Source organism: Vollenhovia emeryi, unplaced genomic scaffold (genome assembly GCF_000949405.1).
Source record: "Vollenhovia emeryi isolate VEMERY1.0 unplaced genomic scaffold, V.emery_V1.0 DF939141.1, whole genome shotgun sequence".
Lineage (NCBI taxonomy): Eukaryota > Metazoa > Arthropoda > Insecta > Hymenoptera > Formicidae > Vollenhovia > Vollenhovia emeryi.
This window is the reverse complement of record NW_011967225.1, coordinates 1,873,526-1,897,891: the sequence shown is the minus strand read 5'-3', so window position 1 is coordinate 1,897,891 and position 24,366 is coordinate 1,873,526. Positions and strand designations below refer to the sequence as shown.

The 24,366-nt window shown below is 44.3% G+C and overlaps 2 protein-coding genes across 2 annotated transcripts in view; one reads left to right on the top strand and one right to left on the bottom strand.

Annotated features, from left to right (window-relative positions):
- Positions 1–22,365, top strand: part of LOC105567046 — a 40,473-nt gene extending 18,108 nt beyond the window's left edge. Inside the window, exons 2-4 of the mRNA XM_012021579.1 lie at positions 13,382–13,629; positions 15,282–15,432; positions 16,747–22,365. Of these exons, the coding sequence (XP_011876969.1) occupies positions 13,382–13,629; positions 15,282–15,432; positions 16,747–19,889 (3,542 nt within the window). The 3' untranslated portion in view covers positions 19,890–22,365. The remainder of the gene's footprint in view (positions 1–13,381; positions 13,630–15,281; positions 15,433–16,746) is intronic.
- A 284-nt stretch (positions 22,366–22,649) lies between these two features.
- LOC105567045 (cysteine-rich PDZ-binding protein) lies at positions 22,650–24,137 on the bottom strand. The gene is made up of 3 exons (XM_012021578.1): positions 23,906–24,137; positions 23,710–23,826; positions 22,650–23,510 (listed from the first exon to the last, which is right to left on the bottom strand). Exon 3 carries the CDS (start codon positions 23,489–23,491, stop codon positions 23,189–23,191), a length of 303 nt encoding a protein of 100 aa, XP_011876968.1. The 5' UTR covers positions 23,492–23,510; positions 23,710–23,826; positions 23,906–24,137; the 3' UTR covers positions 22,650–23,188.
- Between the last annotated feature and the right edge of the window lie 229 nt (positions 24,138–24,366).

The window sequence follows — 24,366 nt, the reverse complement described above, 5'->3', positions numbered from 1 at the left end:
AATAAGTTTTAAACATTAATGTATAAGAAATATATAAGTTTTGTGAGGAGTCCCATTATGCCCCGCATAAAATGATAATCAGATTAAGTCATGGTCTCAATAAAATAAAAATTTCGTCCTTTTAAACTATTCTTTCACAGTAAAACCATTTTTTTTCTTATAGTAGACATTTCAAAGAATATTTTCGTAAAAAAATAATTCATTTATGTATTTTCATTTTGTTTAAAATTAATTTTAACCTTAGCGTTCCCGTTATGCCCCGGGTTCCCCTAAGTTGAACCGAGAATCAAAGTTAATCTGCATTGTTGGAGGCGGACATAAGCGGCAGAACTTTGGATTACGCAGGGGCGTTAATTCAGCCACCTCCGTGCTGAATCGCGAGAGAAAACGCGGTCGCTCGCCCGCTCGCTCGCTCGTCGCACGAAGACGTAACTCAGGTGTCGTCGTTTGTTATTTTATTATCAATGCCGCCGGGATTCCAATGTGGCGTTCGAATCGTTAACGGCGACAACGAGCCGCCGTCGACGCCTCGAAGGAACGCGGTGTGTTTGTGTGTACACTTCGCCGCGACGCGCGTACGGTGTAAATAGCGATGATAATGGCGCGTTATCGCGCGCGTTATAAGCCCGGATGGTGGCTGCGGCGACATGTGACTATACGACATGTGACAATAAGCTCTCGAGAGCGCGAGATAGGAAAATAGCAAGGCGTCGCGCCTCTTATCGTCGCGATCGAGACGCCGCGAGATGTAAAGTACAGCGCGAGCTATTAATATGGATAAACATATAAGGCAGACGTCTATTTATTTCGTGCGTTGCAGCTGTCGAAGAGTTTACGCAAAAACCATTTCTGTCTTGCAATAATGTATTATATTATATCATGAGTGTGTTAGGCAATAATTGTAAGCCAAGTCCCACTTCTTGGCTCGTATGCCGAAGTAAACAACCCACATAGCACACGTAATATTACAGTAATATCACGGTAATATTACATTTCCAATGCGACATACAGTAAAATATGTCGGAAATATTACTGTAATATCACTGATGATATTTCACGGTAATATTAAACTGTCCGCCCAATGAAATATTACCGAGATAATCGTAGTAATATTACTACGACAATCACAATACTATTACTGTGATGTATCACGTAATATTACTGTAACATATCACTATAATATTACTGCGATATTGCAAGGAATTAGATTAGGGTAAACCCGCACTGAAAAAAATTTCTGGTTGAATATGGACGAATCAGATAATTCCTTTAGGATTTACCAGAATTCCTGTAATCCTACAGAAATTCTGGTAAATCCTAAAGGAATTCTGGTAAATCCTAAAGGAATTATCTGATTCGTCCATATTCAACCAGAAATTTTTTTCAGTGCGGGTACGATGGCCCTACGGAAAAGATGGTCACAGGCTGTATGATCTCTCCAATAATTGTTTAATAGTGCGTTTTTGTAGTCGTTCTCAAAGATGATTATCGTCATATTACAAATTACCCTTATAATATTTTATTCACACCTCGATGCGATGTGCATTGGACAGTGCCAAATAGCAGCGTGACATTAAGTGACGCCTTCGTGGCACCTTAATGACGTAATAAAACGTAATGAGACGCAATTAAAAAGTCACTTGGCATCATCTTGCGCTACTTTGGATCTGATACATTGCAGCAATATTACTGTTGTATTACTGCGTACTATTTCTATGTAATGTATCAGTAATATTAGTGTAATATTGCGATGTGTTATAGAAATATATTTTATCAGTAATATTACATTGCAATATTATGTGCTGTGTGGGAAACGATTATCTATTATACTGTATCGAGATCATGGATTCAGGGATTACTGTAGGAAACGTTATTAACTGACTCTTGTCTAATCTGGATTGCATTCGTTTTATCACGATGCTGCTTGTGCGATTATGACCGCGCAAACTTAGCAAAAGTGATCGCTTTAAATCATATAAATACTGATCACCGTTCTAATGGTTGCCAAATTTCTTACTAGCTATTACATTATCTCGCTGTGTTACACGGCCGTTCTAAAATCACCCTAGCCTCTTTTTCCATAAAATTTCGCAGATTTCTCTAGCTGTATTTTCTTTCCTTGTCTCAACTAAGGCTCCTTCACCCAACTTTCTTCTCCTGTCTCCGCTGTAGTCGCGCTGTACTGCTGCTTATGTCTTCGATACACCTTGTCAGTTTTTAAATTTCACCCCCCTCCCCCTCCCCAAATAGATTCTTCTACTCTCGCCAAAACCTATTACCAAGGCGAGCTATTAATACTCTAATTATTAATATCGCAGCACAAAAGTGAGATAGGAATAGTCGCGCAACGAATAAGAATTACAATGTACGATGCAATCGACGGAGGGCGTAAAACAATAGTCGATCGCATTGATGCGCGACTGAGCGTGAAATAAATAAGCGAAACAATTCTCTCGCGTACCGTTGCATCGCGACTCGATCACGGAGGCTCCGGTCGGCAAGGGACGCGAAGGGTGGCGAATAGCCGCCGCTTCGTCTCCAATTTCTCACGATGTCGAGGGCCGAGCTCGCGCTTACCCCGCGCCGCGTCACGTGCGCGTCCACGCGGGAACAAGCGCGGCGGCAACGAACTCGCACCGCGTTCCCGGTTCGGCCGCGAAGCGGAACAAACCGCGGCGATTCCGCCAGACCGCGCGACGTCCGTCCCTCCCGTCGTCGCGAGTCCTGGAAAGTGGATGAGAAAACGCGAGTTTCTCCGGTTTTACGTTCGTCCCCGGGACGAACGGAGAGACCGTCCTCGCCGCGGGGGCGAGAGGGAACATCCGGAACCTCCGTCCTGCGGTCCTCGACGCGCGTTTCAGCCGCCCCGCGGCCGCGCGACACGAATACACGGGCTCCGGTTAAGGCGTCTCTCTTTTTTCTTCTCTCCTTTTACGAACGCCACGCCTCGCATTTCTGCATAATCACGGCTGTTGTCATTCCCCTACCACGACGTGCCGCGCCGCACGATCCCCGTCTCCCTTCTCTTCCGCCGTGGAGCCGCCTCAGGGGGGCCTCCTTCCTCCGATCCCTGATACCTTGCATAGCTCCTTTCCCCCGCTGTCCTCAGGAATCCGAGTACACTGCCTGTACAATGTGGATAGTAGCGGGCGAGCCGGTGCATTATCGAATGCACCGCGTTACTAGGCTTACTATGTAACGGTGAGTGAATGAGAAAAAGAGAGAGAAAGAGAGAGAGAGAGCTTGGCGAGCTACAACGTTTATGCATTTACAACGCTGGGCCGCAATCGAGACTCGTCGCATGACTCGTTACTGTTGTATCATCGTCACGGATCTTCGCTTTAATCCTTTCGCGATGACTTTATTAGAGATCTTACAGTGACTTAGACGCTTTTGCCTTCGCATTTTTCACTGAAGATTGAAAGTTTTAGGAAGGACCTTACGGTTCTTCGCTATCTACGTCTGCCCCTTCTTACTTTTCACCGAGGGGTAAACCGCTCAGGGCATTGTGGTGTACAGATTTGCGGCAATACTGAGCATTACTGGGCATTTTTTGGGCATCAGTTTGAGTGTTAGGCCTTGCTGGGACATTATAAAGATATAAAATAAGGCAATAAGATAAAGTAACGCCCACTGGGCCATTGGTGTACATGATTTTGGTCAGCGGTTTACCCCTCGCTTTTCACCAAGGTTGGTCACTGAGGTAATCTTTGTACAAGGGCTGGATAATTGAGCGGCAATCCATACGAAATCTGGGGTAATTTTAAATATTCTAAGGTAATCTTGACGAAGTATTAGGTAATCTTGAGTAATCTCTGAGGTAATTTAAGGGTAATTTTTGTACACCATAACCGCTAGTGACCAACCCCTCGCTATTCACGTATTACTGTGCGAACGTGCGAAGAAAGATCCGCATTTACAATATGACGTAACTGTCTGTCTTAAGAAAAAAAAAGTGGCTTATTTGTGCCATTAATATTCTAAAGAATAACGAGTCCTTGAATAGGATTCTGGAGACTTAGCCGCGATATTAATGACTCGCGTATCAAGGTGGATCTTGATGCATCGTGATAAAACGAGTGCAATCGAGATTAGACAAGAGTCGGTTAATAACGTTCGTCAATAATCTCTGAATCTATGAAACCTATGTATGTACGTGCAGTCTATAACGCGTGGCATCGATTATACGTTCCATAAAACCGACTCATTATCCTTGTTTATCCCGCCAGCGAAATCGCCACGGTGGAATCGACGCTAAAAAGGCGTTTCCCTTTAGAACCGTTTGATTGTCGATCGCCATCACCGTTAGCGGTAATAGTAAATCATCAAGTCGTTTTCGGAACGGCTGCGAAATTGCGGCGCGCTTAATAAAACCGCTCCGCAGCGACAAGCGCGCGTAATATCTACTCGCGTTACGATATTCAGAGTAGCGGTTTTAGATAAAAATTGCTAATTGCATACAAAGTGTAGTTTGAGGTCGTAAAAAGCTGAGTCGCGTGGGGAAAGCTTGGCACATATCTGGTTTTTACAAACGTGCTAAAACGCAGTAAGCTAATTATCAGTCGTAGACGCGCGCGTCTCTGACACGAAACACTTTGATTCCGACGATGTTTCTCATTCTGACATGTTTACCGCTGTCGAAGCGACACCGTCGTTACGTCTACCGCGAAGAATTAGATCGAATAGGCCAAGAGATCAAGTTCGGCCTACGGGCGACGATGAGCGATGATCGACGGTGAATCGACGATATTACTTATCGTCAACACTGCTGCACTATCGTACGGAGCGTGCCATTCGAGCGACCTTTGAGAATGAGCATTGAGTCAGAGCATTAATTCGCGTCATCTTATTTAAAAGACACCGACCGTGAAAGGATCAAGGGAGCGATCGTGATAAGCGCGCGATTACGAAGTTGATCTACCTGAAAATACGATTTACGGCAATTAATTACATTTAAACTGTTACGTATTAATTATTTAAATACACATCTTCTTCTCATCGATCTCCGTCATTCCGCCGATTTTATAGAAGGGGCCGGCAATAGGAGATCAGATATCGGAGAGGAATTTAAGAATCGTCAATCTTTCTGGAAACATTCAATGCCAAATGATATAATTCATCGAAAATCTTTATGTCGCCCGCGGTAGAACGTGACGATTCTTGCCTCCGGTCTGCTTTTATCTCACAATTCGCGTCCATTCTGGACCTCCGCTCGGGTCAAGAATACAACGGGCGCCGCATCAATTGATCTTCAGTAACCCCCCCGCTACGCTTGCATCCCATCTTCGGACCCACCGGTGGAACGAGGTGAAGCCGATGATCGTCACGTACCGAGCCGATATTTATGGCGCACCGCCTTTTTCTGCGCCGCGCCGGCGACCTCGGCCGATGCGACGTGACCTTGAAGAATGGCGAACCGGCCGTGATGCGATACGATGCGATGCCATGCGATGCGGCAGGTCCGTACCTAAATACCAGATCACTGGAGTGTGGACGGAATTGCTTGCGCGTGCTGCTCCGGGGCGCGTCGCTCGAGTTTCTTCTCGTAATTCACGGAAGGTTGCGCAAGGCTAACAAGAGTATCCGCGCCGTTCCTTCCCTCGGACGCGCCGTCGCACTTTTCTTTTCTTTCCTCGGACGAAAATCGACATTCGATCGGTACCCGAGTACAACATCGATAAGGCCCGGTCTACAATGAGTCGTTAGTCGTTAGTCAGAAGTCGCAACTATATGTTGATCCTTTTCCTTTCTGGGTGGAAGAAAAAGGACCGACATATAGTTCCGACTTCTGACTAACGGCTAACAACTCATTGTAGACCGGGCCTAAGGCTGTGAAAAGGTCCTGATCAATTTCCCTTAATCGGGTCCTAATGCGTACAAATGATCAGACCCCTGCCTGAATTAGCCCTAACAATTTTTTTACTCCGGTTACGCGGGAGAATATTCCGAAGTGAAAACAGCGGAGAGGGGCCCGTTTTAATTTAGACCGCGACGATCTAACGGGGATTGAAGGAGAGCATTTTTTTTAATCGTTGAAGTCCACTCCTTTTCCGAAAGCGAAGTCCAGTATCAAAAGGCACTAGCCTACATTCCTTATTTGTTTTCGAACGCGCGATTATCTTAAATCCGCACCATTTCGCGGCAAGGACGCGTCCCCGAGAGGAGGCGCAGTTCTCGCAGTGATTCATGCCGGCGCAAAATCGTGTCCGGCTCTGCGGCTCCGCGGACATTTCTCGAAGACGCGATGCCGCAATTATAACGTGCGTGCGAACGGATTATTCATTTGCGGAAAGTATCGCGCCGCCAACGTTCAAAGGCGCGACGTTTATCGTACGGAAGGGGGGGGAACGATTCTACGAAATATGGGACACCTTAAGTGACTCATTGTCGGTTTGATCCAAATAGATAATTTTAATTTGAAAATAAGCTCGGCTACACCCACCGCGCGCTACGCACCCACTCTGAAACTCGCTCGAGGTAACCGGTTTTTTTTATCGTTGTTTAACACCAGCGGTTATGACACAAATTCAGTTTCTCTTAACGTCTCCTCGCTTATCTTCCTACCACTTAATGTTAACCTTGAGAATCGGAACGATCTATTTACGCAAAAAAAAGAGGAAACGTCGCACTTGTGCGCGTTTTGCATCAGTCCCAGTCTACACTAGTTCGGTTTCATCAAACGTCGTTTGACTTTGATCTTAGTTTAATTCAGGTTTGTCTCCTTCTGGGATGACAGTTGGAAAGAGACCGGGCCTAAGTGTCATAGTATAACTAGTCCGCTCCGTCATTTGTTTGGTTTTTGCGTCGATTCCTTCTGCGCACCCGACATTGTTTTGGTCAAGCTAATGAGAGAAAGTTGTATATGTGGTAGTATTTGCTTTGATGAGTACATACACGCACATATCGCTGGATGGCTGACCAAAGCAATGGCGGAATACCATGTGATCGGAGTCGCAATTTGAGATTGGGATTAAATTGAAATTTGACCAATCACACAGTAAAGTTCACCAATCTCAAGTTTAGTAACTTTTACTCCAATTGGTCAATTTTCGATCTAATATCCCAATCTCAATCCGTAGTCTGTGATACGGGCTTTAAAGAATCGCGCGTGCAATTGCGTCAGTTATTAGGCGTTTCTTACGAATCCAATCGAGTTTGCGACGATTTTTGCAGATTTTCGTCTGCCTTCGTGGCGAATTTGGGAAAAAAAAGGAAAAGACTGAAGAAACGCGCGCGACCGCGATTCCGCAAGCCTTTCCACCGAGAGACGTTCCGGGCTCCCTTTCGCAAAAGGCCATTATCTTCACGACGGTCGACATCATCACTGTTGCCTGTAAACGGCGGTGGGTCACGAAACTAGCACATTAAATATTTGCACATAAGTAAAACGCGTTGCAATCGCTGAGAAGATCCGCGAGCAACACTGGTATCTCTAATTCTTCAAACTGGTCTTTCATGCGACATTCTTTCGCAACTCGCCTCGGAGCAATTAAAGGAAGTTTGGTAATTTAATTCAGCAGTAATCGAGAAACAGCCCATTTAAATTCATATGTAAAAAAATTAATACCAAAAAATAATTGAACTCGATGATTAAATCAGCGATCAAAAATATACCTTGCACGCAAACCCCGTCGAACTTTTCTCGCGACGAGGTCGAGCGCTCTCTCGTTATCCCAGGTGTTCATTAGACTGCTCACCGTGACAAAATGTTTTCCTTCCGAAAGAACTGTCACCCGCGGCCGAGATCATGTCGGCGTCCCGCCGAGAGGGGCTTCCGAGACGAAACGAGAAGCAGATCAGAGTCGGATCTCGATAAGAGCAACGCGGTCGGAAATAATGGCAGGGTGTGTGGATCGCGATTCGAAGCTCACGGCGAAGAAGAAGAAGAAGAAGAAGAGAGGAAGACGCAGGGTGAGAGAGAGCGAGCGAGCTAGCTCACCTTGGCGTCCATGGTATGCGCCCATTGGCGTCCCTCGCAGAGGCGTAGCGCCTCGACCGCGATGGGCGATGGTGCCACGACAAGAAAATCCCCGGCCTGAACCGCGAGGGAGAAAGACGGAGGGAAAACAGCCGCGCTGCGACAGCGCCTTTACGGCCGCTCGTATCCCTGGACCGTGTCGTATCGCCGCGGGCGCGTTTTATGCACGCCGCAAAACAATGCGACGCCGTAACCCCGTTAGAGCCGTTGACGGTTACCTCGCTATTGCCGCACGCCTCGTTCTCTCGATGAAACGTCGATTTTACGCAGGAGGCGTCGTCAGCCCGCTGCGTCAAAGTGGGCGAATCGCGACCATGAAGGGTATCGCCGGGATAAGAGCGTCAGCGAAGATGGAAACGCGAGAGACAATCTTTTGTCCACTCGCCGATAGACATACAGCTTCATTTTATTGGATCTCAATCCTGCGCGAAACAATGCGAAGCCGTAACCCCGTTAGAGCTGTTGACGTTGACCCCGTTATTGCCACGTTACCATCGATGAAACGTCGATTTTACGCAGGAGGCGTCGTCAGCCCGCTGCGTCAAAGTGGGCGAATCGCCACCATGAAGGGATAAGAACGTCAGCGAAGATGGAAACGCGAGGGACAATCTTTCGTCCACTCGCTGATAGATATTGCTTCTTCGTTTTATTTGATCTTAATCCTGCGCGAAACAGCGCGAAGCCGTAACCCCGTTAGTCCCAGTCTACAATAGGTGATTTAAGCCCCAAGAAATGGACCAATCGCGGTCAAGTATTCTTCTCATTTTCGACTGTGATTGGCCAGTTTCTAAAATGTGTCCACGATGCTACAGCTTGGTCCAAGTTCTAGTTTCGAGAAATGGCCACACATTTTTCGAACACTAGAACTTGGAACCCCTTTAGGGCTCAGCGCTTAAATCGTCTATTGTAGATTGGGTCTTAGAGCTGTTGGCCGCGCTATTGCGTTTCTATCGTTGAAATGTCGATTTTACGTCGCCAGCCTCCTGCGTCAAAATAGGCGACTCGCGACAATCAAGAGTATCAGTCCCAGTCTACAATAGATGATTTAAGCCCTAACCCTTAAGAAATTGGCCAATCACGGTCAAGTATGAGTAGAATGCGCGACTGCGATTAGTCAATTTCTCAAGGCTCAGGGTTTAAGTCTCTATTGTAGATGGGCACTCATTGGGATGAGGCTGTTAGCGAGGACGGAAACGAGAGACACTCCTTCTTCCACTAGCCGACGAACATAGCTTCTTCATTTCATTAGAAATCTTAATCACGCGCAAAGCGTTGATCGGGGAAAATTAGGATACTCGTATGTGCAGTCTTTGCGTTATCGTGTCGATCGAATTAATTGAGGTACCGTTTCTTCTGATCAGTCTACGTTCCCTCGGTTCTTTTACTAACTTTGCTCAATTTTATTGGAAGTCGCCAGCCGGTCGCGGTATTATTATCGCGGAATTCTGTCATTCGAGCCATGAATATGGAAAACAGAATGCTGACACATTGCTGAATCGCGTATATCGGCCGCTCAATGGAACTACGTAACATGTTAAACATTACGTATTCGAGGCTACTGCATTTTCTCAGTGTCAGTAATTGCGAGAAAAAAACTACGGTAATTGAGTTAGATGAAAGAAACATATATGTGCTTGTACTGTTAATACCTGTAATATTAATATTACATAAAATTATTGTCTTATAGAAATAATTAACTCAATTAACACAAGTAATTAACATCGTCAGCTTCACCGACGATGTAAATAAGTGTGCAGGCAGGAAGTTGCTGTAAAATTCAATTAATTTCGCCAGGTAATACTCTTCTTATCTTACGCCCCGAGCCACCGTTCTTGTCTTATTGTCGATCTTCCTAGAGACGAGGAATCGCCGAAATGGGAAGAGCGACAAACCGACGACCATTGGTGGAAATACCTTCGCCAAAATATCCCCCCCCCCTCCCCCGTTTTACTCCCGTCGCGTGCAGAACCTCGCGTGTACCCTCCCCTCCCCTCTTTCTTTCTCCCTTTCTCTTCCTCTCCGCGAAAAATTCTGTCCGGCAGGCCGAGCCGTTTCGCGGTATCGCGCATCGTCGGCGATGCGAAAGTATGCGCGTCGTTTTACGGTAGGCATATCGATGCCCCTTTCTCCTTCCTGACCCCCCCCCCCCCCCCAGGCGAGAATCTGCATCGAGAAACCGCGAAACCTGGCGCGATGCGCGCAAGCGCGCGGCCTTAAATATTTCATTTACTCGGCGGGATTTACCTGGCGAGAAATATTGCGACGCGTCGGCACGCGCCGTAAATTCTTACCGACTCCTCCGTAACAAGAGCTTTCCTTCTCCTTTCCTTTTTTTTTTCTTCTCCTACTCCCCGCGCCTTCCTCCTTCGGTCGATCCTCCGCGCAGCCTTCCAAGTCGAGGCGTCGCCCCCGATTGTGCATACCAGGCACGACTACTCGACTCATTGTGCGTTACGCAATACAGAGGAAACGAGAAGGGGTGAGAGAGAGAGAGAGAGAGAGAGAGAGAGAGAGAAAAAAAAAATCAGAATCACTATTTATTACACGCTCTGGGACAAGTCCGCGTTCAAACAATATACGAAAAAGGGACCGAACAGTGAGCAAGAAAGCATAAAAACGTCTAGGATGAAAGAAAAAGAAAGGAGAAGAATAAAATAGTAAAAAAGGGTATTTGCGAGTTATGCAGATTATACAGAAGCACACACACCATAGAAATAAAAATAAAAATATGTGCCCCAGGAACATTTTCTCAGTTTGATGCCGACTGAGATAGCAGGTGCGCATATAGTTTTACCCTAAAATCACTAAGCTTATCCACCTCACGAATTCGAGATGGAAGGCTGTTCCATAATTCAGCTGCAGAATAACAGAAAGAGCGCTTACCTAACTAACTAGAGAGTAAGAGAGAGAGAGAGAGAGAGAGAGAGAGAGGGACTGATATGCGTATACGCGACTCGTGCGTGCGCGGGAATGCGGGAATGCGCGAACACGCGGACACGCCGACACGCCGATAAATAAACAAATGCGTAGGTGCCCGGCGGATGCGCGGCGAAAGCGCGACCCGAGGAATGCCGCGGCCATCGCGCTGAGGAAAAATCCGGGACATCCTTGCGCAACGTCGTTGTGCGTGCGCGCGGATTGAATAAAAAAGCAAAAAGGAAACGAGCGGGAGGGAAAAAAAGCACTTTTTTAATCGCGCGTGAATTCGCGCCATGGGCTGGATACGTCGCTCGCGATAAGTGTATCCGCGTTTGCGATACCGGAGCGAGTGGGGTGGCTTCGCACGTGGCGCGGATGCGGCCACGATTTGTCGCAATCGCCGCTCGCAGCCAACCTGAGAGAGAAGACGGCGAGGGAGGAGATTCCTATCGGGAATTAAATTAAATTAAGAGCCGCTGCACGCGTACGAGCGGACGGAACGATCGCGTAAGGGGGAGAGGAAGTCGAATCGTTATTTGTTAGACGCTCTTGGAACTACACGTCCGCTGAAGCATTATTACAAAAAGAATTAAATAAAATGGGCAGTAAACACTATAATCGTGCAGAGGAAAGTCTCCTATTATGAGGTAGGATCCTAAGATGGAACAGCGGGGGGTTTCTGTTGAATTGATAGGCATCATCAGTCGATGTTGCACCATGAATTTATTGCCCTTGGAGCGAAATCTGTTTAGTGGGAGATTCACTGTTAGATTGTGTAATCGTTGCGAGAAAAGATTTGTGAGTGAATTTGGATGTTGGAAACCTGCTGTCGCATGTTAGAAACCTATCTCATAATAGCTCATACGGCACAGAAATATTGCAGCAACATTCCTTTGCGAAATTGCAACATTGCAGGAATGTCGCTGCAACATTGCTGCAGGATTGCGGCAACGGTAAAATGTCCGCTTGCAGAAATATTACAAAGTAATATTACAGCAACGTAGCGATATAAACATAGCAATATGATATATGTATATGCAACAATACTACGGTACAAACAATACACATATTACAAACATAATTGTATCAATATTTTAAAATAATATTGCTACAACATTACATTGCAATATGCAAGATTGCAATGTTGCCGCAATGTTGCTGCGCGTTCTTGTGCCGTATGGGGGGAGGGTTTTCCTCTACGTAAGATGCGGGGACAGCAATGAAGAGAGAAAAGGAAGAAAAGAATGAAGTAAATGGCACACAAACGAGAGAAAGAGAGAGATTGCCACGTGCGCAGCCGTCCGGCACTGATGTGCCGTACATCGCGTGTGCCCGGTCAGGTCAGGTGGACAGATATCGGATACGTAGCGGGACACGGGCGGTTTCCGAAGAATGCGCTTCCTTCCTGCTGACACGCCGTCGACTGCGCCGTATTTGGATGCGGGTGTCCGGAGATGCGCGATCGCCTATACATTTTATAAGTAACGTACCACGCAATGAGTCATGGGCCGCGATTACAATTCCATTCGCGTGCCGCGACGTATCCGCGCGAGTGCCACGACGAGCGGGACGTACACAGGCTGCGGGCGCGGCGAGCGATAGATAAACGAGGCTTTACGAGGAGTTTGGACGGATTCGCGCACGTCCTTTCGTTTTTAAATGCTCCCAATGCACCAAAGGGGAGATCGGATCAGATCGTTATTTGTTAAACGGTCTGGGACAGGTTCCTTAAAGCGTTGAGACGAAGTTACGTCCAGTAAAACACATTGGTTGCAAAATGTAATATATACGCGAGTAGTATTTCATTTCCCGTTGCGTGCGCATGCACGAGGCGGCGCGGACACTAATGAGTTTTTAGGAACGCGTGTCTAAGAAAAGAAGGTGACGCTATCAAGAAGTTGTCTGTTCGCGATTCAGTGATTGGATTTATTAATTCGCATCCTATACTGGAAACGAGCTTGTGTGAGGCGAGCTCGTCTCCAGTATAGGTTTGCCACAATAAGCATATCAACAATGTGGACAGAAAAATATTGTTGATAGAATAGAGATAAAGTTCCCTATTATGAGATAAGCTTCTAATATGAGGTTGCGGAGTTTGTGCTGAATTAATAGGCATCTCTGTCGTCTCCACCGTGAATTTATTGCCCTTGGAGTGAAATCTGTTTGGTGTAAAATTCATTGTTAGATCGTGCAATCGTCGCGAAAAAGATTTGTCATTGAATTTGGATGTTGAAACCTACTATCTCACATTAGAAGTAATAGGCGACTTATAGATAGATAGATAGGTGAGAGAGGGAGAGAGAGAGAAGACAAAAAGACAAAAGAGAGATATTAAAAATTGTTGTGGTTCTCCTTCGGAGGACACTGCTTCGAAGAGATCCTAGTTCTAGGCGTTATATGGAGGAAGATACGCTTTCGCCGATCTTTTCCCCCTAATTGGTCCCGGCTGATCGAATTACGAAACGTTATTATCTATTTCCGCAGGTAAACACTTGGTGCTGGTGACAGATCCCGAGATCGCCGAGGATGCGTACGCCTTCGACAATCCTTGCTTCAAGGACGCCACGCCTGCGGCGGTCGGCGGCCGCGTCACGGAGAGACCGTCATCGGTTGTACCCGGGGACACGCCCGCGAAGGACTCGACGCGATGGTCCACACCCTGGTCGTCCCTGGGACTCGGCGCGGCGGTCCGCAATGATAAACGCCGGACCCTCGACGATTCCTGCGTCGGAGTAAGTGCTCTCCATCTTGTTTCCCTCTTTATTTTGTGGCAAACACCGGAATGCCAATGTGTCTTTTGTCATTCACGATCGGCAGTCTATCTTGATCCTAACAACGGTCCGTTTTCTTTCTTTTTAGGATCAAGTAATTTTGTGATGAAATACTTAACAAGAAAAGCACGAGAATTAGTCTCGGTATTTAAAGGGAATTAAAGAAATAAGTAAAGAAATAAATTTTTATAGTATAGGGCAGGCAGAGATACTGATTAATTTAATAAACCATTGAACTTATTGTTAGATTTTGCTTGTTAACTGAAGCTTGGTATTGCGTAACGAATATCTCGGTAGCTTAATAGCTTTTAAGAAGTATCTCAATATCTTTTACCACGGTTGATCCTTACCGCGTTAAGACAATACAGTTTCACTCTGTACAAATACATAAATACAACAGAACAATGCCTCGGTGTATAGCTTTAATTGAATATTATCAGCCTGAACGACTGAATTATCGCGCCAGGTAGGTAATAAATTCCGCGATCGAACTCTGAAGCGTCACGATAATAGTCCTCGTTTAGTCACGCGATAATAGCGACGTGATAATTGCAGGATGAGGTGGATAAAGGCGGGTATGCAACATTTATAATTCTCCATGATCTAATCAGACTTCGAAATATCCTCCTTGCAGAGAAAATGTTCGATTCAGAACAATTTCCAGGAGTGTATTTGAATATCATCATCGGAATATGCAACGTGATTCGTGCTCATTAAAATATTTGTAAAGACAAAATTGAAATGATTTTACAAAAGTTAGAAGAAGTATGACTTTGTCGTTAGGAATGCGTATCGCCAAGAAAGATAAGTAATCTGGGATAAATGTCCAGCAAACGTCACAGTTTTATTAAAGTAGAATCCGAAAATTCATAATTCTCGGTTGCGATTTATATCTACGTATATAACTTAACTTCGAAACACATCCTTCTTGCAGAGAAAAGTTCGGATTAAGAATAATTTCCAGAATTTTGACGCAAATGGATAGATAGAACAGCATCTTCCGAACATATTTGAATTTTATCATCGCAATATCGTTCGTCATGCTTATTAAAATGTTTATGAAGAAAAATTTGAAAGTAACAATGTAGAGAGATCAAGAATAAAAGGAGCGGAGGTGTACTTTCGTAGGTAAAAGAGCACGTTGCATCAACGAAGGTAATCTGGGAAACAAACGTTTGAACTGTGTCACGTCACGTTTTTATTAAAAAGACAAGTGCCGAAAATTCGGATATCCATTAGTCGCAATTTATATCCCAGCTGGATACCTACGTGACACAACCGGACGTAATAACATCGTCAATGGACATGACTTCTCTTTCATAAGAATATGACGTATCTCTCCTGTAGCCACTTGTCCCTGCGTTATTAGCTTGTCATCGGCAAGGTTCCCGTTCATTGATCGTCTCTCGGTCGATTCGCGCTCGGGAATAGCGGACTCAACGAATCCATCATATCATAAACACACGCATACACACACACACACATACACATACGTACATACACACGGTGATCGGCGTGCAAGACCCACAAGCAGTAATGCGACTCCCGTGGTGATAGTAGTAGAGTTTTCATCGCCCTTGTAACAATCAACCCGACTGTTTTCTTGCTTGCAGTCCAAGGCCACCAGGGTCAGCCTGGTCAGTCTGCGTAGCCGCGACTTCACCGGCCTGGGTTTCAATGTTTGCGGCAACATGAGGGAGGGTATCTTCGTCAAGGACCTGCTGCATCGCGGCCCCGCGTCCGAATCCGGTCGGATACACCCTGGTCAGTATTGTGTCGATCGGCGCGCTTCTTTATCTCGCGATAATTTCACGAGCGTCTCGTTCCAACTTTAATCGGCAACGTGCGTCCAGGATAAATTCGCAAAAGTGTATCCTCCCTCTCGAATCCAAAAGAGTACACATAGTTTTAAAGTATAATACATAGAGGAGAGTCCCGTGTTATGAGATAAACTTCTAATATGAGATAGCAAGATTTTTACTAAATTAATAGGCATCATCTATTGGTTTCATCGTGAATTTATTGCCCTTGGAGTGAAACCTACTTAGTGGAAAATTCATTGTTAGATCGTGTAATCGTTGGGAATAAAGACTTGTGATTAAATTTTGACGTTGAAAACCTGCTATCTCATATTAGAGGACTTTCCTCTATATTTACATTCTTAAAATTCCCTATTTATAGTTTTATATCATTTATATAGTTTTGGAATTTTCTTCGATCTTTTTTCTATTTAATTTTTAATTTTGTTACAAAAATAATATATATGCGTGTGTATACAAAAACAATTATCTCCTCTTTGATTGTCTTGCGATTAGATTTTCACGCTTAATCTCGTTATCGTTGCACACGATGACGATGCAGCGAGAATTTTCTCTTCACTCGCCGTGTCGGGATTGAAAAGTAACACGATTTCTGTTGAGAAAAAGCGATCGCCTCGCCACGATTATAAGCGAACGAATTATAATTCAATACCTTAATTAACGAATGGACATGTCTCTCCCTCTTTCCCTCTCCTTTTCTCGACGAGAGTCGTCTACGGGTGTGAGAATCACCCACATACCTACATTTTGCAGTGAAAGCACTGTTACCACCGTGTTCGAGCATTTGATAATGCGTGTCGTGAGACAATTAAAATGAAGTATCAAGCTCTCATTAAAGTGCACTTGCTGGCGTAAGTGGAGTATCGCCGTACTATGATGCCGAATGGCCCAGTTCGGCAAAGCTAACGGCTCAACGAATTTTCAATCTTGAGTTAAAAGCGCAATTTACAACGGAAAACCGTCTTTATTCGACAATTACTTGGAGGCCGAGCTAATTTCCCGTTCGTGTACGCTATCGCGGCTGGAATTCCTGATATTTCGATTACTTCCAGTAATTTAACGCACTCTCAGTCGTTACTCCTCCATGATCAGGAATGCGTGTGATATTTGAAATTGCAATTTCACAATGTGCGATCAAGTAGTCGTGAAGAGAACTTTCCTTTTTCATTACAAGATAAAAAGCAAAATAATTTTTCCCAATCATAGTCGTGTTACCAAGAGCGACTCGTCATTCCTCTTTTTTTTTAAATCGTTGCAGGCGACCGTATCTCCAGCGTGAAAATCAGCTTCCGCAACATGGTTTACGAGGACGCGTTGACGATCCTGAGCTACGCCTCGCCGTACGACGTAGAGCTGGAGGTGGAGAGCGGCGGTAGCGGCTCTAAGCCGGCGACGTTGCTGAAGAAGAGCGTGGGTCCGAGTCCGACGAGGATCTGCCATCCTCTCTACAGAAGCCAGTCAATTCCGGAGCTGTCGCGGGGTCACAGAAGCGCCGCGAAACGGCTCTTCATAGCCGATCCGAACGAGTCCGTGGGCTCTAATTACTCGACGATGAACTCGACTCTGAAGTCCTCGAAGTCGACGCCGGGCAGCGGACAGAGCCTCGAGAGGCGTCACGACGAAGCGAAGAACAATCACCATCACAAGTTCGGTATCAAGGTGCTGCCGGCGCTGGACGGCACCGTGCACCGCATCGAGAATCAGAATGAGCACAACACGAACCTGGAGAGAAGGCACTCGCGCAAGATGGACGCGGAGAAACTGCTGGCGAACAGGCAATCCGCGGCTGCGAGCGACGCCGACGAGAAGAAGCTCTGCAACGAGCGTCTTCAGCAACGCGCGGACCACAGCGTCGTTCCGACAAGGATCACCGTTGACGGCGTCGACATGTCGGACAAAAGCGGCAAGAATGCCGACGGGGAGCTCAACATACCGTCGGAGGTGCCGACGGAGGTGCACAACGCGGCTATGGCGGCTCGCAGAAATCGCAAGAGCAGCTCTGAACCCCTGAACATGCAGAAGATCAGCTCGTCCGATTCCGACGGCGCAAAGAGTCCTCAGAAGAACAAACGGAAAGCACCGGCGCCGCCGAAGGGTACCAACGAGATGCCATTTGCAAAGAAAGACGCCATAGAGACCATCGATAGTATCGCCGATTATACGGAGTCGTTGTGTGATTATGTGAATAAGACGCGTGAGAACACGGACGCCGCCGCGGACGCCCGAAGACATCGTCTGGAGAATCAACCAATGATGAACAGACGGAACTCCGAGTCGGACACCGACAACGAAATGCAGAACAGCTTTACAATCGAATTGAATTCGGCAGACATCACCATTCACCGTACGCCCGTACCGGAGGCGGACGACAACGAGGATGAGGACGACATATACAGGAAAGCAGCCAGCCTGGGCGACCTGTCCAAGTACGAGAGCAAGACCGCGGCGACTCTGGAGAGAGCGCAGAGCCTCGACATGAGCGCCGATACCGGGGCGAAGAAGCGTAAGGCGCCGCTGCCACCCGAGGACATCAACGAGTCCACGGAGGATCTTACGAAGCTCGATCAGATCGACACGTTTGATCAACGAAAGCTGAAGAAGTCGAACGAATGGGGTACTCTAGAGGACGTGATCTGGAGCGAAGCTGCCACCAGCGAAGTGTACGAGGAGACGCGTGGGAAAGCTCGTACGAGGAAGAAGAGCAACGGCACTTTGGAGCGTTCCAAGTCCGCTGTGGAGATCAAACTGAAGGAAGATGTCACAACGGCGACGACGGTAGTAGTGGCGACGGAGGACGACGTGTCCGAGCAGAAGAAGCCCAGCGATGATTCGGATCAGGAGATCACCAGCATCGAGTTATACAACCTGCCGTTGAGCAAGCGACTGACCGAGGAGTTTATTCGCAACGAACGGATGTTCAATCCGGATGAGGACAATTCTCTGGCCAGAATCGTGAATGACGGCCAGGTGGTGAAGAGCCCGACCCCGAAGGAGGTGGAATTAGACTTCCAGTTGACTGACGAGAGACGATCCTCCAAGGAGAGCAAGCGCGAGGGGGAGACGGAAAACGAACCGGACAGTGGTTCCATGTCGGAGAAGTCGGAGGACTTCAGTCGCGCCTTGCGCTACTTCGAACTCCACGCGAGCGGCTCACCGACATCTCCGGAGCCGACGACGAAGGTCAATCTGACACGGCTGGACGAGTGGAAGGAAGATAGAGCGCCCGTTAACGAAGCGTCGCTTTACGCCGGCAGGCAAGCGGTTGTAGAAGAACCTGTCTTAAAGGTGACCGTCGATAGGGGTTGTCACGGTTGCGAGGATAGGTGCGGCCAGCATAGTGCCGACTGCAAACGTGAGAAGCACGCCGACAGCCAGCATCGTGTGACCGTGCGATCGTTTTCGGAGGATAACAGGACGGGTACGAGAGAGAGCGCGGAAAAGGAAACGGAACGGACGACACCAACGCATCTGCGAGTACACGCGTCCAAATCGGAATCATCGGCCGGGCGCGACAAACTCCAGGACAGGGAGGAGAACGCGGAGTGTAAGAACGGCGGTACCTTCTCCACGTTCCACGCGCATCGGACGAAGTTCGAACAGCGGGGCGGGGATAGTCAGCAGCGTAATAGGTACTCACCGATCAAGACGAAATCGCCGATCGACTCTACGTTCGCCGAAACGCACCTCGCCAGACGCATTATTAGCGTTTCCAGTCGCGACGAAGACGAGGAGGAAGAAGACGAGTACGAGTTTGGTTCAAACGTAACGGCGAACAGCAAGAGCCCGTCTTCACCTAAGGAGGACCGTCATAACATCAGCAGCATCAGTGTGTCGAGCGGCGAGAACAGCGAGGATAGTGGTCTGGTCCGGGAATCGATGGACTACAACAATCCGCAAGACACGGAGAGCCGTCCACCTTTGCCTAACACGCCTGTGCCGCCAAACGCTGTCCAAAAGATGACCTACATTACAGAGATCAAGGTGTCGCCCAACAAGGAAGGTGTTCGCGAGACCGACAGCGAGAACGAAGAAGTAACGACGGGGACTAATGGCGAATTGCGAAAGCTGGTGCAGCACGAGATCAAGGTGACGTCCAACGGGAAACCTACGTCCGGCAAGAAACCGCCGGTACCGCCGAGACGATCGGACATCGCGAAGAGCCCGAAGGAGGATCGGACGGACAAACAGGTCGTCTACGTTTCCGAGTACAAGTCCACGACGGGCAAGAGAGCCCAGATCTTGGACGTGCACCCGGGACCAGAGGTCAAGCAATCCGAGAATAAGAAGTTTGAGCACTGGATCTTCAAGGCTGACAAAGAGCAGAATCGCTGGAGCCCCGCTTCCGGTCAACCACAACCCGTGACGAACATCGTGCTCTCATCCAGGGATGATACGAATTAGAACGTTCGCGATCCTTGACTTTAAGAACGCGAACGTAATCTGTAATTGTACGTCACTCAACTTAGGAGACATTTTATTAAAAAAATATCGGAATGAGATTTCTTTGTATACGTTTCTTTACGAAGACGAACAGCGTATAATCGAAAAGCATTTGTATTAATGTTAACAAATGCTCTACGAGTTTCCAAGAGCTTGGGGATAACGTCCTTTCTAAGATAACCGATTTAAGCGAAGATTTCGAGTAAAAACAAGGCTAAGTGTCGCAACAATAATTTTAAACTAGATATTTTCACACATAATGTATGTTTTTCTTGTATTAATTTCTAGCGCTGTTTTGTTTCCGACACTTGGCTCTTTTTTCATTTCCAATCTTCAATTCAGTTTAACCTCAATAAATATGATCGCAGATGAAAAGCGAGAACGTACGTAAGTCTGGAAAGAGAGAATATGATTAACTTTATGTCACGTATGTGTTGATGCATTTCTTGAAGTATACGACATATGTATATTATAAAATATAAATGTACATACATTATACATCCAGGAAAATTCCTTCTTGATGGTTTTACCGAGAAATTTTAGCCATCAGACGAAGATAATTCTTCGTCTGAATATGTCTTCTGTGAATATGTAAGATACTCAAAATTATTTATCAAATCAATTCTTTCAAAAGAAGAGGGAAACTTGATACTGTCTCCCTAATTCTTACTGAACTGCATTCTAACTCTTAATTTTTTATATTTAATTTATTTAGCATCTTGGAACCAAAAGAATCAATGCTTTGATATATGATATCAATATAAATGCTGCACTGCTGAAATTTAAATGACGCAATGAGATTGCTCTAGATATATTTATCAGTATCATATTTATATTATACATTTTAGGTGACTTGAAAACTCATGCACTTTGCCGTGGACCCTTTTGGAATTAATTCTAACAAAAATAGCCCGAAGGATTAATTGAAAAGACGTTTATTATGCCGATAATAAGTACGTATCGTACAGTTAGTAAAGTGCTGAGAAACTACGTGCCATAAAGAGTAATTATGATTAGAGGAGATTGCTTGAGGTAGAATTGAACTGTAAAGGCACAAGATTTACGGATTTACCGTGTGCGTTATCTGTCCGATTATCATACAAATGAATGAATAATAGATGTAAATGCGATAATTGTGCATATACTTTTTCCCTAACAATTGTATAAATGTAGGCCAGTGTTTTAAATGCGACGGCTAGCAAACTTCTAACGCATTTTATGAAAGGTCGTGCATTTTTCCATAAACTTTCATTTTCCCCGTTTCTAATCAAAATAATTTTTAATAGAATATCGTTAGAACTTGCTAACAGAATATATACATAATGAAAAAATACGTAACCCTAATTTATCGAAAAACTGGCAATAATTATATATATATATATATTTTTTTTTTTACTTATGATAGCTTTCTCCTTTTTCACTTTTCAGTTATTCGTACTCTTGTCGCACATTTAACGCTAAATGTGATTATTACATTCTTCCGGATTGAATATTATTTTTACATTATATATGTCTATATGAAATGACTTAAAATACGATAATTACATTTAATGCCAAATATATAGCGAAACTGCAATATTTTTTCTTCATCTGTAACTTCCATTCTCAAATATTTCACGATTATTCTAGAAAGATAAAAAAATTACAAATTATTATCTTATCGTTCGCAATCCGAATATTTTACTTCACTTAATTAGAGGTATCTTATATAGTCGTCCTATACGTTCATTATGAGATACATATAATTTCGTCGATAGGATGTTCGTAATCAAATAATAGACCGTGTAATAATAGATCGCGTAGTATGTAAGCGAAATAATATGTAAATCTGTTACTTTATATATAATAACTTTTGTTTATTAATGTACTAACATTTGCGTAGCTCATAATTTGACATCTAATTGTTCACGCGTATTAGTATGAGTATTGTCAGTATGAGATACAAAGTAAGTGTAATTAATAAAATCTTACGCATAATGGCACTCGCTTCAAATACATTGATGCTCAAGCAAAATATTGGGCATGTTGAAAATCTTAATTTCAATGATGTATGTAAAGCAAAGTGCGTTACCTGTTGCATGATCAGAAAGTTTCTTTCGTGGCATCGCATCGTGTCTTTTTATTGTTATCCGATGTCCTGCGAGAAGGCAACAGGAATTTCGAAGTATATTGGATTTGCTGTAACGCACGGTTGACATCAAGACACAAATGTTTCACCGTGTGCGAATGTACTGCTCGTATTATTAAAGACAAGCGAAATGTTATTGTTAGCTGATGCAAGAGTCAGTCATCGAGTCTTTCCGTGTACGTTAAATGTAATATAATTTATTTCAAGACTAACAACTGTTGTAGTAACATACGCTATTGTCTATAAATTTGTTAGTCACGAATGTATAAAGTTTTAATGAATAAAAGTATATATTTTTAGACATACTGATTTTGCAAAAATATATTTTCTTATGTGATAGATTCTCGTAAAGAGACAAAGATTGTTTTTTTGTTCGTTACATTGTGCTTTGAAAACAATCCGCATTACATTAAAAATATATAGATCCCAAAATCTAATGAAACTAAATAGTCAGTTCTATTCTAAGAGAACGGGGGGGGGGGGGGTACATTGTATAAAATGGGCCTGGAAAAATTAACAGAACAGTTTAGCGGTTGTAATCAATATTATTAATATCACAGTTACATAAATATTACTTTGTTGTTTTATACATATATGTTTGTGTTAATCATTTTTATTAATCTGTACAGGTCTTACGAGAGAAATTATCATAAAAAGACATGATATGCATATATGTAAACATTTTATATGAAATATATACGCATCAGTTTCTTATATGCACTCTAGCCTTAATTTTCTTCTTTTAGTTATTCCTCATAAACAATTATATGTCAAACTAAATACATTTATGTGAAAAGTATTTCCTTTTACATTTAATCTTATTAGAAAAGAATTTCTTATTAATCTTATTATAAACTGTATTGTGCGTCATTTGATATCACTTGCTATGTGCTTGATTTTTGTGGTAAATTATATGTATAATACATTACACACGCATAAGAGATTAATGATTAACAAAAAATACATGACAGCTATACTCTATACAATATATCTTCTGTGATAATTTCAAGATTTTATTTTATATGTAAATAAATTATTTATCCATAATCTCTATGTGAACGTTTGGTAAATTTATACTAAATGTTCACACGACTTATCAGTTTCAAATGTATACATATAATTATTAGAATTATTACGTCGCCGACTGCTTATAATTCTTTGTACTCATTAGTTTTTTACCACACATAGCGCATATAGCTTTCTTGTAAGCGCAAGACTGACAATAATGGGATCCCACTTGGTGAACTTTCTGCCTGCATATTCTGCAAATCTCGAATTTTGTGGTATACGGATTGAATCGTGCCTTTCCCGCAGAAAGAGCTTTGTTCTCGCCGACCTTACGACCTCCGCCCTCCGTTGTATTCCTCGCACCCGTCTTCCAGGGATCTGGAGTGATGACTTTGCCCAATTTCTTTTCACACTTCTCGCAAACCATATTGAGATGATTTTTTATTCTGCAAAAAAAGCACTACTAAGTATCTGCCTAAAAAGAATTGAACATTGTAGAAACATTGTAAATCTGTTTATCAAAATGAAAAATATTTCATAAACCAAGTAGCCGAAAATAATTATATATATCGAATCACAAATATGACAACATAAAGATGAAATTTTTTCACATAATATTGAAGACGCTATCTTATATTTTTGTACCTTAAACCTATAGGTTATAATGCTTCCTCAAATTAGTTGTTACTTGTCCAAACCCTGGGCACAAAATATCAGTGTATCTTCTCGTTACGATAAAAACGCCAAAGAGTAAATATCTGCCTGAAAATATATGCATAAATTGAACATCAAGAAGTGGAAATATAAAAGTGTATGAATATCATATGTATTATTAGCGTACCTGATTTTGTAGGTTATAGTATAACCTCCACAAGTTGGTTTTTACTTCTTCCACGTATTCGCACGTGCAGTGGCAATCTTTTTATCGCAATATTGATTTCTGTGGTATTGAAACACTTTAAATCGCGTAACTGAAACGACTTACCAAAGAAATTCGACTGCGTAACTAACGAGACCAAAGGATTAGAGAAAACGAGGAAACAACCTTTATTCCGACCGTTTCCGACAGTCTCCGAACGTTCCCGAGTTTGTCCGAGCCCGACCATTCATAACTTTTTCTTCCATCTTGAATAGAGCAGAGGGGGGGGGGGAGGGAGTTGGTTTCACAAAAGTTCTGCGCACACAGCATAAATTCTTATTCCTAATATTAAAAATCGATCATGGACGCTAAACACATAGTAAAATAAGATACAAAAGAAAATACGTATATATGAGAAGGTATATCAAAACCACGGTCTTACA